At 33.3% G+C, this 19,801-nt stretch overlaps 1 protein-coding gene across 10 annotated transcripts in view; it reads right to left on the bottom strand.

Moving 5' to 3' along the window:
- The window catches only part of GULP1 (GULP PTB domain containing engulfment adaptor 1), a 223,461-nt gene that overhangs the window by 40,455 nt on the left and 163,205 nt on the right, over positions 1-19,801 (bottom strand). For all 10 annotated transcript variants that reach the window (XM_074339089.1, XM_074339081.1, XM_019740768.2 and 7 more), the window contains 2 exons: positions 7,162-7,233; positions 1,112-1,210 (listed from right to left, as the gene is read on the bottom strand). In XM_074339089.1, coding sequence (XP_074195190.1) covers positions 1,112-1,210; positions 7,162-7,233 — 171 coding nt within the window. The remainder of the gene's footprint in view (positions 1-1,111; positions 1,211-7,161; positions 7,234-19,801) is intronic.

Raw genomic sequence — 19,801 nt, 5'->3', positions numbered from 1 at the left:
TAGGTTTGTTTTCTACTGAAGGCTCTCTCAGCTTGCAGATGCTCACCTTCTCTCTGTGTCTACACATGACCTTTCCACTGGGCTCATGCATCTATAGAGTCTCTACCTCTTATATGGATTGAGACCCCCCCAGTATGACCTCATTTAACTTTAACCTTAAAGGTCCTATCTCAAAATACAGTCAAACTGGGGGTTAGGGCTTCCACATAGGAATTTTGGGTGGAAACAGTTCAGTCCATAACAAGTATATATTGATGAATGTGAAGCCCAAATAAGTTATATTTAAAAATTTTTTTTCCATTGGATTTGTAGGGGAAAAGGCTCTTAAATACAAGAACCTTAAGTCTGTACTGTGTCATGGGCTAAACTGTGTTTCCTCCTAATTTATATGTTAAAGCCTTAAGCCCCCGTACCTCAGAATGTGACTGTCTTTGGAGATAAGACTTGAAAGAAGTGATTAAGTTAAAATAAGGTCATTAGGGTGGTTCCTTAGCTAATCTGACTGGTGTCCTCATAAGAAAAGAAAACTGGACACACAAAGAGACACCAAAGGTGTGCATGCTCAGATGACCATGGGAAGAAGCAACAAGAAGGCAGCTGGCTGCAAAGCAAGGAAAGAAGCCTCAGAGGAAACCAACTACAACCTCCAGGACAGCAAGAAAATAAATTTCCATTGAGACATCAGATCTGTGGTATTTTATTATGGCAGCCCCCAGTAAAATAATGCATCCTGATATGTCTACGAGCAATAAGAGTCAATACGGGACATTTTAAGAAACAATACACAGCTTTTGTCTCCTTTCATACTTAGTGAACCACACTTCATGTATCTCTTCCACAACACATGAAGAAAATTTCCTAAATATAAGACTAAATACTGTTGAATGCACTTAATGCAAATTATTACATCACAAACACAGGCTGAAGAACAGACCACTCTGAAAGCAATCCCAAAAGTTGTTTTTTCCCCCTAAATATCCTATAATTTTAAATGGTTATTAAATGAGAACTAAACAGCTCCAGCTGGTAACAAATTTTACATATTTCTTAAAAGTATAATTACAATTAATTAAAGATTAAAGTACTTCTGACATTCAAAAATAAGTCTTACCTTTGTTTTAGGTTCTAGAATTTTTACTCCATAAATTGATATTTGCAACTCAACTTTAGGAATTTTCTGGCCTTCAGATTTCTTGATATGTCTTGCAAACTACAAATGAAAAATTATTCACAAAGCTATAATTGTGTTTCTATAGAGAATGAATATATATATATATATATATATATATATATATATATATATATGTGTGTGTATATATATATATAGAGAGAGAGAGAGAGAGAGAGAGAGAGAGTTTGTATTGAACTTTCATTAAATCATTGCCTATTAGAAAGTATTTTATGAACCCCACATAGCCTCACAATATTTAGAAATCATAATAATCTACCACTACTATCATTAAAATCGTACTGGTTGTCAATAACTTTCAAAAAACAATTTTAATGTACTTCTTTCATGGTATTCAAATAATTGTATTCATACCAATTTAGAAAATGAAAACTCTTTGTGGGACGATAAGCCAAGTTCAATTTCCCCTTTTGGTTCTTTTGTGTTTTTAATGCTGTTAGAGAACTTGCAGTCTACCAGTGCTGTATATGCCATCATTGTCATTTCTCGGTACTTACCTTGCTTGATATACCATCCTACCCACTCAAATCAGTGAATGAAGAGACTCATTACCATATTCAAACTGAAGCTAAGAAGTGATGTAATTATTCAAGTTAAAATACATTACTTAGAACTAGACTCAGTCTAGAATTACAAATACTAGTGAATTTCAGATAACATTAACTTTTTTTAATGTTTTCAAGTTGTATTTATTGTATCTTCTTATTGAATTAATTCTTATTGAATTAATTTGAATTAATTAATATGTAAATACTTGTTAGGTTCTGTTATAAAATCAAAAAGAAAATCAGAATAGTCATGTACTTAGCAGATGGAATTTCTGCCTCTCTGCTACTAGCACTGTGAGAACTGGTGCTGGAAAAAAATTACAGGAGCCCAGGTAATTTGATTAAATAATGAATATATTTTTAAAACATTTATTTTATAGTACACATATATACTCTATATGTATACACACAAATTATACACACACATATGCTATTTACTATGTCTCGTGTAATATTTCAGACATATTTATACTAAAAAAATTAGTCATCGTTTATCTGAAATTCATTTATCTGAAATTCAAAGTTTACTAAGTGTCCTGATTTGTCTAGCAATGCTACTCTCTCCCTACTTTCCTTCTTTCCTTCCTCCTTCACCTTTCTTTTTAAGAAATGAAAAAAAGGGAGGGAAAAAAACTATTGAAAAGAACAGGATTTCTTATTCCTCTTTTAGGGCTTCAAAACATTATTTCTTAATGTAACATCTTTTCAGCATATGGATCATCCTAATGTGATTCAAAATAGGTTCAACATAAGGCAGGGTAGGGTTTCAGTTCTCTTTTGTGTGTCATATTTATTTGCATTGTTCATTTTTCACTAATTTAGGGCAGATGTGAATACACATGGTATAGTTCAATCCTGGAGCAGAGCGTAGTTAAAGGCCTATTTCTCTCTTCATGGCCTTGCACTGCCATGGAGAATAATTTAATGAATGCATATACAAATGCCTTGAAGTGTCTGCCTTGATATCCTGGGGGTGGGGGGATACCATTCATTTTATTTAATTTTGGGTGGTATAATTTTTCAGTTTGCTGTCAGTCTATTCTATGAATGTAGTCAGCTTTCTTTTTTTTCTTTTTTGTATCCAGCATTTTGCACATGGATTGAACTAATTTGTGCCAGATTTTTGTGTGTGTGTGTTTAAGAAACTTGTGAAATAGTTAAAACTTATCCCAGCTCTCTCTCAAAGAAAGTGTATTAATTTTGTTTCCTTTCCCTTCATAATCTCCTTCCTGCATTGGCATAATTAAAATAATTTGGGATGTTCACACATAAAGGCTTACAAAATCCATCTATGTGAATTAATCTAAACAAAGCCATTCCCATACTGGGCTGCAGAAGCATTCCAAGCTGGCTTCCTCGGGGCTGTCATTTCCAGAAACAGACAATGAGCAGTGGCTCTTGATGCCTTTTCCACATCTGGACACGACCACTCCTGTGACCTCTTTTAGTTTCTAAAAAGTCTACCACAAATCACTAATATTATACTTATCTATTGAGATATTTCTTTTCTGCCAGGAAAAAGGGAAACAAGAATGGAAGAAGGAATGGAAGAGGGGCTCGAGGTAGGAAAAACAAATAGGGGAGGAAAAGTAGGGGAAACAAGAGAGGAGATAAAAAGAAATACAGATAAAATATCTGATCTAAGGCTTTGAAGCCTTTTTCTCTGCTTCATGTCAAGATGAAGTAATTGTGTTCAAAGAAGATTCACAGGTTATCCAAGCTGATACATTGGTCATAAAATGGGTCTGCAGCAGACTTAGAACCTAGTTTTGCAGCTACCCAGCACTAAATAATTCTTCTTTTGCGCAACATATTTTCTGCATTAAAAAAAATAAATCTCCCAGTCCTATTTTCATATATATCAAGGTTTATACTGGTTATTGGCCTTGACTGTTACACAGATGTTGCAAGATACTTATGGCTAAAATGCTTAAGGTTATATTTGCTCAATCTGTATTTTAAATAGAGTATAATAGTCTCATTCAATCCATTTTTTCTGAAATTTATGATGTACTGTATTCTATAATTTGCATGTTCCCTCTAAGTCTCTTTTTCCTACTTATAGACCTCTTAACTGTGTTCCAAAACACATGTTAGAACTTACATGTTGAAGACATGCTCATGGTTCTTACTTACATGAGTAGTCTTTTCTCTCCCTATTTACTTGAATGTTAATACTTAAAGAGCTTTTTTGCAAATTTCTTTCCATTAACTGGATTCATTGCTTGGTCACCTAGATAGTGATCTATCATTAAAACTTGCATATAATGATTAATAAAAAATATTCAAAGGGGAGTAAAGCATAAGCATCTGGAGGATAATCTGGATACAAAAAACAAACAAAAACAAGACTTTATCACCATAAAATGATGGAAGGATGAAGTATTACTTGAAATACATAAAGTGCTTTGTTAAATATATGTCACTGATATCTAGAACAGCTAAAGAAAACTTAAAGGAGCACTACTAAGTTTCAATGTCATCATCGTATAATTTGTATTTATTTTTCAGAGGACTTTTAAAAAAATGAAATGTAACTATATTATTAATGAAATATACATAAGGCAAGAAAATTAATAAATTTATTATTTAGCCAAATATTCTGAGCTATTACTCCTCTTGGTGGTTCTTATATTTAATTGTTAATTTATTTTAAAGTATTTCAAATAATCCTACAGGAAAATCAGCTATGTATGTATGTTTGCAATTAAATCGAGCTCTAACCATTTTATTAGTTAAATTAAACAAAGAAGCATGAAAAACTAATTATTGAAAATCTTTTAAGTTTTCCATCACATTGTATTAATCCTAAATTGCAAATTTTTCTTTAATGTCAGAAGCCAATATAGTAATATTGCAAACTTTTGGAAAATTTAGTAGATATAAATAAAATATTACCATATGCAGCAAAGGAAATAAAATGCTAAACTATAGTGGGTGAAAAAGCAGTCGGAATACATATGTTTAAGAAAAACAAACACGGGGGATGTGTACACAAAGTAGAGTTAATGAGCAAATTTGTTTTCTTTTAGTGGAGCCATAGCACCATCTTCTGGTCATTTCTATAATACATGACAGCAGAATTAAAGAGGAACCAAGGTCTAAATTATTTTTTAAAAATGTAAATACTATGTAAATACTCTTATATACTTTGAGTTGTAGCCTCTGACGCACACACACACACACACAAAAATAAATTAAAAATAGGTAAAAAGTACTGTTTTATTCATTTTCATTAGTTAATGAATTACCCTCAGATATACTTTCCTGTTCTACAAAATTTTTGCAATCAGCAAAGATTACTTATTAAATACAAATTTATTCTGAAAGATACTAGAAAGATAAAGCTACTATCAATTGAATATGCATTTTTAAACTATACCACGTAGTTCTTATCTTATTGGAAATCACATTCCTTTCTGAATAGTACATTTCCAAACATGAAACTACATAGGAAGTGGATATAAAGGCCCACGAAAATCTATAAAAAAGTAGCCATTATTTCTAAAGCATTTCATTTCATATCTCTCTATATTTTATCTAGCCATTATGTAATTGAGTCCTTTTGGTTTGGAATTTGGGTTGACTGAATTAAGCACCTCCTAAGTATAAAGAAACATGAAGTGTAAATATCATTATTCTTTTATAAAACATTCTGATTGTAGTGAGGTTGGACTCATGCCCAGAGTGTGAAACATTTCGAACACTTAAATAGGATCTTATTCTAAATGTTGTCCATAAACTGTGAGACCTTTTAAATTCTTCATTAGTGCTTAAAAGTATTGGCCAAAGAAGGGCAAGTCTGAATCATTACCTAATAAGTAGTGGAAAGAAATGGTTGGCTAGTCCACTTTGTTTCAAATGGAAGTGATATCATCTTGGGACCTTATAACATATTTATTTAAAACATTAAGCAAAATATTTACATATAAAATGAATGGATAAAATATTACCCGTATCATCAATAGGTTCTTGGAACTACAGTGAAACAATTTATAATGAAACCAATTTTGCCACAGGTTAATTGAAATAAATAAGAGTTAAGTTCCTACAGCATTTCATCAACATTATGACAAAACAACACTGAATGAAATAACTTTAGTCGAGGACCTGCTGTAGTGGTATGTTAGATGATCTTAATAAGATAAAGAAGAGACTTCTGATGGAAGCAACCTAAGTGTCCACTGATGGATGAATAAAGATATATATAATGGAATGTTAATTCAGCCATAAAAAAGGAAATCTTGCCATTTGAGACCAGGATGGACCTTAAGGGCATTATGGTAAATGAAATAAGTCTGACAGAGAAAGACAAATACTATATGGTCTCACTGATACGTACAATCTTAAAAAATAAAATAAAAATTAACTCATAGATAAAGACAGCAGATTAGTGGTTGCCAGAGGCAGGGGGTGGAAGGTTAACAAAATTGGTAAAGATGATAAAAAGGTACAAACTTTTAGGTATAAAATAAATAAGTCCTGGAGATGTAATATACAACATAATGACCAACTATAGTTAATAATACTGTATTGTGTATTTGAAAATTGCTAAGAGAATAGATCTTAGAAGTTTTTATCACAAGAAAAAAAATTGTAACTCTTTGGTGATGGATATTAACTACACTTATTGTAGTTCTCATTTCACAATATATACAAATACCTAATTATTGTGTGTACCTGAAACTAATGTAATGTTATATGTTAATTACATCTCAATTTAAAAAAAAGATGAGAATTCTGTTGAAGGAGTTTTTAAAATCTTAAAATCTCACGAAAAAGAATGCATGCTAAGATGTGTGATATCTTACGTAAAATTTTCTTAGGATACTTGCTAATTATGAGTATGTGGAGTTGCTTATTAAATGTCCTTTTATGCTCTTCATCTCACCAGTTCCCCATGTCTGCTCATGGACATGGCCAGGGCTTATTTGATTTGTTCATTAGGATATCTTTAACATACAGTGTCACTGCACATTCTGTTTTGGAATAAACTCTAAACTCCATGCTTTCAACTGCTTAACTGGTACATATGACATTCTAACTATTAGAGATAGTCATTAGGCTATTTTTAGTTTTTGAGTTAGGGCGTGAGCCCACATTGTCCCAACAAAGTAAAGGCAAGATACTGAAAGCCAAAACTTATGAAACATGGCTGTTACATTTTGTTGTTGTTGTTGAGTATGAGAAATTACACCTTAGAAAAATAAGAAGAGTGTGCCACACTCCGGAAAATAATTAATTAACTATACACACTTAATAGTAAATATTTCTTTGATCTGCTGATATTTATTTAATAGTCCATTTTTAACAGAGTGAAGTCATATCTACCATAAAGTTATTCATGCCTTGATCTCCATCGGTCTTCCGATAACTTAAGGCAGGATCAATACACTAGACATTTATTTGTAGGTATTTCCCTACCTTTAGTTTCCTTACAGCATCTCTGACAACTTCTGTTCCTTTGGGCTGCTCCACTTCCGTACTGCCAAGAAACTGAAAATGGTCATTTGTGAGACACAATGTAGGCTTTATTACATCATATATAAGGAAATCATTCTGAAATATAACCTCACATAATAAAATGATGCAAAAGTAATGGAAATCTAAATCTTAATTAAATAGAAGAGTTATTAATTTACATTATTTTAAATGATATAAAAATGCCCATATTATTTAATCACATACAATTCTTATTATTCAATGATTTTTAAAAAACACATCTTCTTAAATAATTTACTTGCAGATTTTTACTGGGAAGAAAACTTTATTTGACTGGGAAGAAAAAAAGTAATTTCATTGGGCCCAAAGGAATAAAGTTGACCTCAAAATTTAATATTTAAAACATATTAAAAAAATGTTTTAATGTTACCTGTAAATTCAAAGCATATAAATGTTTTTCATTCCTTAATTTAAATGTCAATAGTATATTTTAAGATATTCATATGGTTTAGTACAGTTTATTATTTCAAATGAACATTTATCTTTGTTTTCCAATTATGACATTTATACTGCATTTAAAATTTTTAAATACAAAATTTTAAAATACTTTTTTAATACCCAATATACACCATCCATCAAAGCTATAAGCTAAACCACATTAAACAATAAAACATACATGAGCTACAATTTTACTAAGTATTCAAATATCCCTGAAGGTTTTTGGTTAAAACCTGACTTAGCCAAAAAAAAGAAAAAGAAAAAGAACAAAATTTTGTAATAACACATTGTAATAAAATCTCTATTATGAAGAGACATAATACCTCCAACACAGGAATCCAATATCACAAAATGTTCAAGACCAATTAGAATTGAAATATAGGTATTTTATTCTATAAAATATTTCTGCATGAATAGCAAATAATTAAATGAAGTGTATATAGTTTCTCAAAGACTTTTCTGTCACATACTACTAATTATACCACCAAAGTGAGTCACGAATTTATCACTTCTTATATACATGGTGGTGGTGTGTGTGTGTGTAGGGGGGGTTATGTGTGTGTGTGTCTGTGTGTGTGTGTTTGTGTATACTTTACATAAAATGATTAAACACAATCTTTTTCAAAGAATGAAAGGGAACAAAATAGTAATGTCACGCATGATATCCTTTTATTTCACCTTTCATTCCTTCCTTCATTTTTTGAAAAAAAAACAAAACTAATTAGAATCTTGATTTTCAAAATGGGCTCTCTGTATTACCTGTATGAGAATTTACCCAGGGAGCAGGTTAAAATATAATAATGCAGACTCCTCGGTCAAATAAACCAGTATCTTTAAAGGTAAGGCTAGGAAATTCTACTTCTTATAACATCCTACATGGTTCTTTGTACTAAAGTCTATGGAACAGAGTTAAAAAATAGTAACAGGTCAGGAAGATAGTGGAAGGCAGATACAAAAGGTGAGCTGAAAATACAGGAGATAACTGCTGATCCACTTTCTGATGAGGCCATGGAGGAGGAAAAGTGAAGCTCAGAAGCATTAAGGCCAAAAAAGTTTCACCAATCAGATTCTATAAGGTACAACAGTTCTTTTCTCTCATATGCTCAAACGACTGCTACTAGGGCCTAGATACAATATCATTAGGCACTTGGTTTGCCTCAGTGTGACCTCAAGTTGGTTGACGCAGGCCTGCAAAAAGACCAAAATCGATGGAGAAATTCTTAGCTTAAAAGGAATTGAAAACCTGCTACTAAGATGTGGGAGACAGCCAAATCTATTCCTGACACCAATGGACCTGTCACTTTTCCTGTGTCAGATCAGTGTATTCAGCCTTGACTGCTATATGATAGAATCACATAGGAGCTTTAAACTTAGACCTAGGAGTCTGATTTAATCAGTTTGGGGCTGGGCCAGGGCATCTGTGTATTTTAAAACTCCCCAGGTGATTTTAATATGCCACCAGGTTTGGAAAGCACTGTTTTTGATCATCCAGAAAGGATAAAGGGGTTCAAGTGACAAGAGGGGAGTTAACACAATAGGAGCTATTTAGTTCTGAGTAAATCCATGGGGGTAACTCCTATTCTCAACATGTTTGAATTTATCATTGAGAGATTCCCTATGAGTGGGTGGTCCATTGCTAACAAGAACAGGGAGGCAAAGGTAGGCTCTTTATTGGTAAGTGATTCTTGAACTAGAAGAAGGAAGTATCTGATGTGTCAATAACAAACTGTAAGAGTTATTGGAACTATTTATGGAAAGAATATTCATACTTCGGCAGAAATGTCATGAGTCTTAAGTATTCTATGTAAATAGGCCCATATAAGAAAATTATGGAAGAACTCCAAGAACATTCTAAATCAATCAACCCCTTGCTGTGCTGCAGGAACGTTTTAATTTGTTTCTTTCACATTGGCTTTAATTAATCCATCTGAGTAATAAAACACAGGGAAAAGCCTTGAATAATGGTGGGAAGTAAACTATAAAGACAACTACTAGGTTGGTGCAAAAGTAATTGTGGTTTAAAAGGTTAAAAATAATTGCAAAAACTGCAATTACTTTTGCACCAACCTAATAATCAGGAGCTTGACACTTCATCCATTTTTTTCCTATGTAATGTTAGATGACCTAAATGGAAATTATTTTAAAACTGAAAAGATTATTATGTATAATATTTCTTGTATTTTTAAATAATAAAAGGCATATAATACTTAGATTAAATAATTCATATTTTTATGCATTCTGTCTATCTATACAAAGTATTTACAAAACACTTAATATGATGCAGCATGCTGGAAAAACTCTAGGCATAGAATCTGAAGACGTTAGAAAAGTCACTTAATGTCTGCCTTATTTGGCTCTTGAAAAATAATAATAATAATATTGCTCTTCTCTCCTTTTAAAATTGTTCTGAAGATCAATTACAATAAGAGATGAAAGAAAAAACAACCCTCTGTAAACTGCAAAGTGTTTTATAATTATGAGGGATTGCCTGTCCTTTATGTAGTGATTGAGGAAGATACTAGAATTTAGTAGGTACTGTTGGTGCCTGCTCAGCTCTACTTGGATCCATTCACTTTATCAGCGTTGGGACCTAGCGTTGGGATCCTCTAGCTTCCGAGTGCTTTGCTGGAAATGGCTCTTTTGCAAGACCTTCTGAGGATTCCCTTTGGTCAAGTAAGTAACTTAGCCAGAGCTGGAAACACTTGGGAGTTTTTGCTTTCCCCGTATCATCACAACATTCTTTAGCCAATGACTGGTGTGGACATATAAAGACCCAACCTCTTTGCTTGGAGCTGGGGTAAACTCCAAGGTGTAATGTTAGGATGCAGAGCTTCCCTTGGAATCAGGTTCAGGCTGGGGCTCCCTCTGATGATGTACTCTTCTTAGATTTCTATCCTTTGTCTGTCCTACTTTCCAGTGTCCTTACTGGTTGTTCCTGGGAAATACTCCCTTAATAAACTCAAATCTTTGCTTTGGGGTCTAATTCTGGGAAAAACTGACATTAGACACAGTTAAATACTTAAATGCTTACATTCAGGAACATACAGTCTAGGATACAAACCCACAAAGAACTGAAACACTGCCATAAGTGCTATCAATAGGCTTGAATATGGGTTAGAGGTAGGACTTTGGTTTTTATCTTTTTTCACTCCGCTTGGTGCCTGAAGGGTGAAAGAAAAGATGGAACTGAATCATACCATGGCCAAGGGATTAATCCATCCCACCCCAACCGAGTCATTGACTATAATAGTTGGGGACAGAAGGCTGGAGAGCTCTGGACTGCTAGATGCTAGCTAGACCTGGCTGAAAGCAGAGGTGAGGCAACTCACTGAAACAAAGAAACTAGGTCCACATGTGGAATTGAAAGTCCACTAGATCCTTTCACAGTCTGGCTCCCAGGAGATTGGCTGTTAGTCTTATAAGGCTCCAGATAGGATTCTTTTCTAGGCAAAGTGCCGCCCCCCGCCCCTCTGCAAAAAAAAAAAAAAAAAAGAAAAAAAAAAAAAAAAGACAACCTGTGCTGACAGTGGGGTTTCTATGTGAAATAGATGGGCCACCTGATCAATCACTAGTTGACAAGTCCTACCTGTACAAGGTCAGACAATTAAGTTCACAAACTCCTCCTAGAAAAAGTGCTACACACCTCATTGCTGAATATCACTAAGGTCACCTTTGAAGAACTCCCCTTGGGAAGCTATGCACTGACGCCGATGCCTAGTCTACCCTTCAAAGCTATTTTGGAACTCTTTTTCTGGATTAGCCATCAGAGCTGTCGTGATATTACCCTTGATATCCTGAATGTCATCAAAATGTCTTCCTTTCAATATTTCCTTTATCTTCAGATAAAGAAAGAAGTCATTGGTGGCCAGGTCAGGTGAGTAGGGAGGGTGTTCCAATACAGTTATTTGTTTACTGACTAAAAACTCCCTTACGGACAGTACCGTGTGAGCTGGTGCATTGTCGTGATGCAAGAGCCATGAATTGTTGACGAAAAGTTCAGGTCGTCTAACTTTTTCATGCAGTCTTTTCAGCACTTCCAAATAGTAAATTTGGTTGATTGTCCAGTTGGTACAAATTCATAATGAATATTCCCTCTGATATCAGAAAAAGGTTAGCAACATTTTTGCAACAAGTTCATGAACTTAATTGTCAGACCTCATATACACAAGAACTGCCAGCTTTTCAGTGTCTTAAGTCTCAAAACACACCAATTATGTACACATATTTGAGGAAAGCCACTCACATGAAACACAGGGAGGAAAAATGAAGAAACAGGAACAAAAAGAACGGAAAGAATCAGAGATAGTCCATACAAATATGTTGCCTCCATGATAAAAACAGGATGCCAAATAAGGCAACACTTAGAGAAAAAAAGAGCTCACAGAAATTGAAAACGTGATGCAGGCAATTTCAAATGTAGTGAGAATATTAGAAGATGAAGTTAAGGAAATTCATCAAGAAGTAATTAGCGGCAGCTGGTTAGCTCAGTTGGTTAGAGCGCAGTGCTCTTAACAACCAGGTTGCCGGTTTGATCCCCACATGGGCCACTGTGAGCTGTGCCTTCCACAACTAGATTGAAACAACTACTTGACTTGGAGCTGATGGGTCCTGGAAAAACACACTTAAATAAAAGTTTTAAAAAATAAAATTATCAACAAAAAAAAGAAAAATAATTATTGGGTGCTTACCATTTATCAAGTACTCTTTTAGGAGTTAGGGATACAGCAGAGAACCAAAAAAAGCAAATTCCCTCTCACTACTGACCTTACATCCTAGTGGAAGGAGCCAAACATAAATAATATGATATAAATAAGTCGATTATAGTGTATTAAATAGGTGCTCTGGAGAGATAGCAGAGATGAAGGGGAGCAAGTGCAAAGTACGCAAATGTGTCTCTGTGTTGTACCATTTAAAATAGGATGGTCGGAGGAGACCTCACCCACAATATAAAACGTAAACCAACCAGAAAGGCAGTGATATCTGGAGGAAGGCAGGCCAGGCCAAGGGAACAAGAAGTGCAAAAAAAAAGATGTTTAAAAAGAAGATAAAAAGACACATACACACAAAAAAATCAAACAGAACTACTAGAGAATTGGTCTAGGACAGTGCTTTTCAAAATCCAGTCCCTGGAACAGTAGCATCAGCATTATCTAATGCTGTTATAAAGACAAATTCTAGTGATTCAGAAACTCTAGGGGTGGGTCCACCAATCTCTTTTAATATCTCCTTTCGGTGACTGTTCTGGGTGATTCAGTATAAAACCACATACAGTTCTAGAAAAAGAAAAGAAGAAAAACTGAAGGCAGAAGATTATCTAACACTTATCCAGAAACAAAGGTATGAATTTTCAGGACTTAAGATTACATCTTTGTTTGAGTGAAAACCTATGTATAAACACAATACACTAGGCTCATCATCAAACCACTAGAGACAAAGGAAAGATCATAAAAGATCCCAGAAAAAAACAAACACAAAGGACACAGGATACGAATTATATCATATTTCACATCAGCAATAATGGAAGAAAAATAATTTCAAATTCTAAGGAAAAAAATGATTTAGAGCCACTTTTCCAGGTTATGAGGAGAGAAAAGTGCATAGTGAGATATGGAAGGGACCAAAAAATTTACCTCCCCTGACCCAGTTCTCAGTAAGAAAAGAAGTGAAATAAAACAGAGGAAAAAAGGAACCCAGGAAACAGGGGAGGGACAACAGAACGGTGCTGATAACCATTACAGGTATGACAAACCAAGGCATAGCAGTCAGCAAGTTATCCAGAAACATAGAAGAAAGTAACAAAGGAACACAGAAGACTCCAAAGTGGTTCGTTCAGTGAGTGAGACTTGGGAGAAGGCCTGGGGAATATTATGCTTTTTTCATTATAATCCATGGGGAAATATTTGACTATTTAAAATAGACATAGATTACTTTGGTAAAACAAAAATTAAATTAAGCCTCCAAATGATAAGTTAATGTTGCACATACTCATTTATTCCTTAAATTTTTTTGAGTATTTACTATGAGTCAAACATTTACTAAATGCTGGGTATACAGCTGGGTAAAATGTCCCTGTCCTCATGGAGTTTATATTCTAGTGAGTGAGTGTAAGTGTGTCAATATCTTTATGTTTGTGTATGTCTTGGTCACAGATTTATAATATATCTTAGGTGGTATAAGTTAAAGTACCACACGTAATAACAGATAGAGTGGGCAGAGTGTGAGTAATATTTAAGATCAAGTGATCAGGAAAGTTCTCTCTAAAAAGGTGACATTTTAATAACAGAAACCTTAATGAAAGAAATGAAATATGCACTCAAACAAACTGAGGTTAACATGCCTCTAATGTGTCAGCTGGAGAAGTAGAACTAACAGCTGGATGTACAAAGTGGAGCTTGGGAAAGCAGAATTCTGGGTAGAAGGTGTGGAATAGGGAGACCCTGGCACTGAGGTCTCGAAGGAAGGCCTAAGAGATTGAGAAGAGTGTCAAAATCATGGGTTCCCAGGCAGCTGCCATGTTTCAGAGGGAGATGAAACATAATGATGCAGCAAACAGGAATAAGATAAATGTTCAGGGAAATGGCAAGGAGAGTAAAAAAAGTGACATCATTAATACTCCTAATTGACATTGTCAGATTAGCAAGTGAAACTACACACACTGCTCTTAGTGGGGATGTAAATTGGCACAGGCACTCTGGAAAAAAGTAATTTCTTTTAAAACTAAACATGGGCTTATCATAGGGTACAGCAACTGCATTTTTCAGGGTATTAATCCTAGAGAAATGAAAACTTATGTTCATGCAAATATGTGTCCACCAATATTCATATTTTTAATAGCCAAACACTGGAAACAACCCAGCTGTCCTTCAGCGAGTGAATGGTTAAACAAACAGTGGTGCATATGTATTATGGAATATTACTCAGCAATACAAATGAATGAATTCTTGACACATACAACAACTTGGGTGAATCTCAAGGGAATTATACTATATAAAAAAAAGTCCATCTCAAAATGCTTCTTTTCTGTTAGGTATTTACCTAAGCAAAAAAATACAGAAACATTTTTTTATATTCTCTTAGAAAATGGGACATTGGTATGTTTAACATTTTAAACTGAGTAAAAATAATTGTCTTTATGTTGTAGCAACTTTTAGGTCTTAGTTCCTCTACGTGGCAGAAAAAATACCAATGATGATAAGAAAGTATAATGTTATCAGACTGTTTTTGATATACATGTTGATTCAGATTGTTATTTTTCAGTGTGTGGCAAAGAGCAAAAGAAAAGTTATGTGTTCTGTGGCAAGTGATAATGCTTCATGCCATTTGTTATTAACTATTCAAAATTTTTTCCATTATTTTCCTTCATGGCACCAAAATAACAACACTCATTTCAGCACACATCTTTTTCAGAAAGATCAGACATTAAACTTTATGTAAGTACAAGTGCGCATCTTGTACAACTGTGGGCTTGTGCTTTGCAACTCTGCAACAAAATTTTTCTCTTTACTTATGAATAAACATTTGTATTTTAATAGTAATGCATGTTCACTATAGGAAATTTAAAAACTACAGAAAAAAATGTGTCAGTGAAAATAAACAACTTTTATCTTATAACCAAGAGGTAAATATTACTGAAAATATTGTTTGCTATCTTTCAAATTCATGATACAAGAAAAGTAATCTGTCAGAAAATATTAGGCAAACTTATGAAAATAAAGAAAACCTCTTAAATTGCTATATATGATTGATTGATTGGGCATTATTGTGTGTGTGTGTGTGTGTGTATATATATATATATATACACACACACACACACATATATTTTAATTTTGACTACTAGTTGAGTTATTAAAAGGGTTGAAATTAAAACACTGAATATGACTCCTAAGCAATATGGATAATAAAAAAGATATAAAGCACAAAAGAGACATTTAGAATATATTAAACTATGAAAAGTAAGCTGATAGCAATCTAAAACTATTTTGTGTATTCTTAGTTTATATATTGAAAGGTATGCATGACAACATGGCATATATTTTCCACAGATTTTACAAAATATAAAATGTCTTTATAAAATCTTCTTTAAAGACTTTGACAAATACAGAGCAAATTTCTGACAATATGAAGCAAATTATGTATTCATACAAATATTCCAACCCATGTGTCTCTCTGCTGAATATATTTGAATACATAGCAGATGTCTGTACTCACAAAAGGTATTTTAGAGGCTGCTGTCTGTTGAAATTAAAAACACAAAAATGTTGTCAACTCACTATTATATGCAAAATTTTTACAGACTTCTTCACTTAAACTTCTATTAAGCTATTTCATATTTGGCTTAATATGTTTCAAAATTCCCACAACTATTTTTCAATTAATCAAAATGATAGAGACTTAAAAACGAATCTCAAGTGATGTCTGAATTCATTTATTCTATTTCTTTCATTGCATTCCATATGCCAACAATAAACATTTTGTAGAAACATGAGTGAAAGTTTCAGGATTCCACCTTCGTTTTCAAATATTATTTGAAATTGACTTTTTTTTTTCTTCACTTTAAAGGTTAGTTTGTTTTATGACGTGCTTCTTTGCCAGTAGAGAGCACTGTTGGACATCATATGGACCCATTTATGATATCTACTTTGCTCGCTTCCTGAAATGCTTTTAGAATCACTCTTTGAGTAATGTAGGGTGTTATTTTCTTAATGCCAAATTAATAACCATTAAAATAATTAGCTAAAGAGTTACTAAGTCTAACTGCTATGAAATTTGACACTATTTAACATATGAAGGAGCTAATTTGTAAAGGAAAAAGCTAATTTATAAAGGAAATAAATGGAATACATGTTTATATCAAATTCAAAATATGCTAATTTTATGTAGATAATATGTTCTCTACATAATTATTTTAAAATATTAAGGAAAGTAATTTCTACGTTTTACAACATGATTTATTTAACATCAAAATTAAATAACGATTGCTACCATAATGACCAATGGCTATTCTAATTATAGAAAAAAATCAACGGTGCGTCTCTAGCTTTGTAACCAAGGTTGCAGAGCCTTAAATAGGATGGGGCTAATATTCTTGGCGCTAACTTGACTGCATACATCTATTTATAAAATAAATAAATAAATAAACCTCTAGGTACTCAACTGCAACCCGTAGATAAGCCATATAGGAATATAGGAGTAAGCCAATTTAATTTTATAGGCTTTATTTGGCTGACTTGTGATGCCACAGTGCCAAGCAATACAGGAAAAACCATTCTTTAAAAAGTACATCATAACAGTCAATTGCTAAAGAAGGGTCAGAATCAATTGGATTTAAGCCTATTACTTAATTGCCAAAACCATAATCCTGAAAAAAGTAATTTAAATAGATCCACCAAAAAGAAAAGTTATACTTTAAATTTTAAATTAAGTACTCTAAAGATTATCCTTTAAAGTAGGGCCAGGAAATTTTGATAGAGAATATAAAAATACTGGGCTCAGTATTAGAACATCTACATTTTATATTTGACTTGATCTTTAGGTTTCTCATTTTATTATAGTAAGTTTATATTACATTACATCTGCTCCTTTTTTACATGGATATGGAGTGTATTATTTTAATAGGCTGTTGATTTTAAAATAAGCCTTTAAAGTTTAAGCCAAAACAAACCTACTTGCTATCAACAAGAAACTGCTTATTACCCACTGTGCAAGGGTCTCTCAAACAGCTTGAATCACATGGTCACAACATGAAGCAATGAGTTTTTGTCCTATCCCAGACATCCCTCCAACAGTCACTTCCTCCACATCTGATGAGTAAGACAAGTGGAATGAAGGACAGGGCCATTCATTTGAAGTATTACAAAAATAAATAAGCACCAACTTATACAGAAAACCAGCATGGGCTTTGGAGCCAGACAAGCTTCACAATCCATTTTCTCATTAGAGAACCACATGATTGTGGATTGTGAGGAAATTCTCATTCAAACTTCATTATTTTATGGATGTGAAACTGAGGACCAGGGAGGGAAAGGGACTTCTCAAGGTGTGAAGTTTGTTAGTCGCAGAGCTAGCACTGGGATTCCAGCTCTCCTAATTTTCAGACACGTAGTCTTACCTTTGCTACCTTAAAGAAAACAGAAATAGAATAAAAAATAATAGAGTATACTGGATATGTATTACTCATTTATGCCACATCTATTTGGCTAATTCAGATTTATGTTACAGGTTCTCTCTATAATGAGATAGCTAAGGGAATCAACAAATATTTAGTTGTCTTTATAGTTAGGTAAGCTGAATTGCCAAATACCATTTATTTATTTATTGAACTTCTCAGAGCCTCCATTTCCTCATTCATAAAATTGGAATAAACTCATAAGAGTTTTTGTGAAAAATAAATGAGAAAATCCAACCAATGACTGGCACAAAGAGAATATTCACTGAATTCATGCTTAGAAATTAAAATAAAATAAGTTATAACAAACAAATAAAAGGAGCTAACCCACCCACAATGGGCTGTGAAGTAAGCAAGAACAAAACGTATTTTAAGCCCCTAGTGTAAGAAGCTAGGCTCTTTACCAACTCAAATGCAGGTATACTTTTTTCCCTCAACATTTTATTGGCTATTTTAAAACATTTATTATTCTTAATACTCATGGCACTTAAATTCAATTACAATTCTCGCTGCAATTTAATCAAATAAAACTAGAGACAAGTGAGAGTTTTAGGATATCTCTATATGATATGCCTATTTGTAGATGCCTCATCAATAAGTATTTATACTGTTATTCAGAAAGGCCAAGTACTTTTTTTGTTAAATATATTCCTACATGCTTTATAGTTTTGGGTAAATAAGATTTTCTTATTCTATTTATAAAAAGTTATTGCTCTATAGAATATATTTACCCTGTATTCAGTGAGCTTATCATATCCTTTTATTAAGCCTAGTAGTTTTGTGGGTTTTTTTTTTTTTCTTTTACTTTGAGTCTCCTGGAATATAATTATCAATAAACTGAAATACATTTCCTTTTCTTTTTCAATACTGTTACCAATTATTTCATTTTCCTTGCTTACTATGAGTTACAAAACAATGATGAATAATAGTGATAATAAGTATCCATATCTTATACTTAATTTTCATGGAACTTAAGCCTTTGGCAATACAATATATTGATATTGTTCTATTTCAGTTAAACTTTGACAAAGTAATTGCCCCGAATCTGCTTGTGTTCCTGAACTCTGTCCAAAAAGAATATATTTATGTGGAGTAGTCCCTTACATACCAAGAACCCCTTATCTCTCTTTATCTCTTTTATTCCCCTAATGAGAGAACATTATTTAAATTAGCAATCCTCCTAATTCAAGGGATAGCATTCCCAGTACTTCTCCTCTGAGACGCTATATCATCATCATCATCATCATCATCATCACCATCATTATTATTTCTATAACCTAATCCATTTCAAAAGTACTTATTGTGCATCATCTATGTGTCTGGTACTAGTCTAGATATCAGGGATACAGCAGTGAACAGAACAGACCCAAATCCCTGACCTACTAATGCTGCTATAGGCTACACCTTATCTTCATGAACACAGAGGGTTACTATACTTTTCTCACAGGTTCTTTCATTCCACTCTACGTACAGCTTCATTATTTAAGTACAATATAGACTGCAACAAGAAAGGGTCCTAACAAACAATAATCGCCACAGTACAGTTTGCTGGCTGTAAGTGATCATTATTTGTTTGAAATCATAAGCCATTTGGGAGAACACTCCATCCTTAGCTGTGAGCAGAACTTCTCCATACTTGAATGTCAGCATGTGATCACATTAAGACACTTTACTACTCAAATCGCTGTCCTCTTTTCTCTAGAAAGGGAGGAAAATCTACTTTTCAGATCTTGATAGGTTGTGCACAGCTCTTCTGAGTGAAAAATGAGCGTGAGCTAATGATACTCCTTAAATGCAAACTTATTCATTTCTTTAACAGACTTTCTGTCAGTGATTAATACAGCCTGATAATTCTGTGAGGCATTGCAGCATGCAGAACTTTCACTAGTGGGCTTTGAAGGTTCAAGAAAAGAAGACTGGATCCTGTCCCGGGGATTTTATCTCCTAGATTTAGAGATT

Source organism: Rhinolophus sinicus, linkage group LG01 (genome assembly GCF_036562045.2).
Source record: "Rhinolophus sinicus isolate RSC01 linkage group LG01, ASM3656204v1, whole genome shotgun sequence".
NCBI lineage: Eukaryota > Metazoa > Chordata > Mammalia > Chiroptera > Rhinolophidae > Rhinolophus > Rhinolophus sinicus.
The sequence above is the reverse complement of the archived record's forward strand: the minus strand, read 5'-3'. Positions and strand labels throughout refer to the sequence as shown.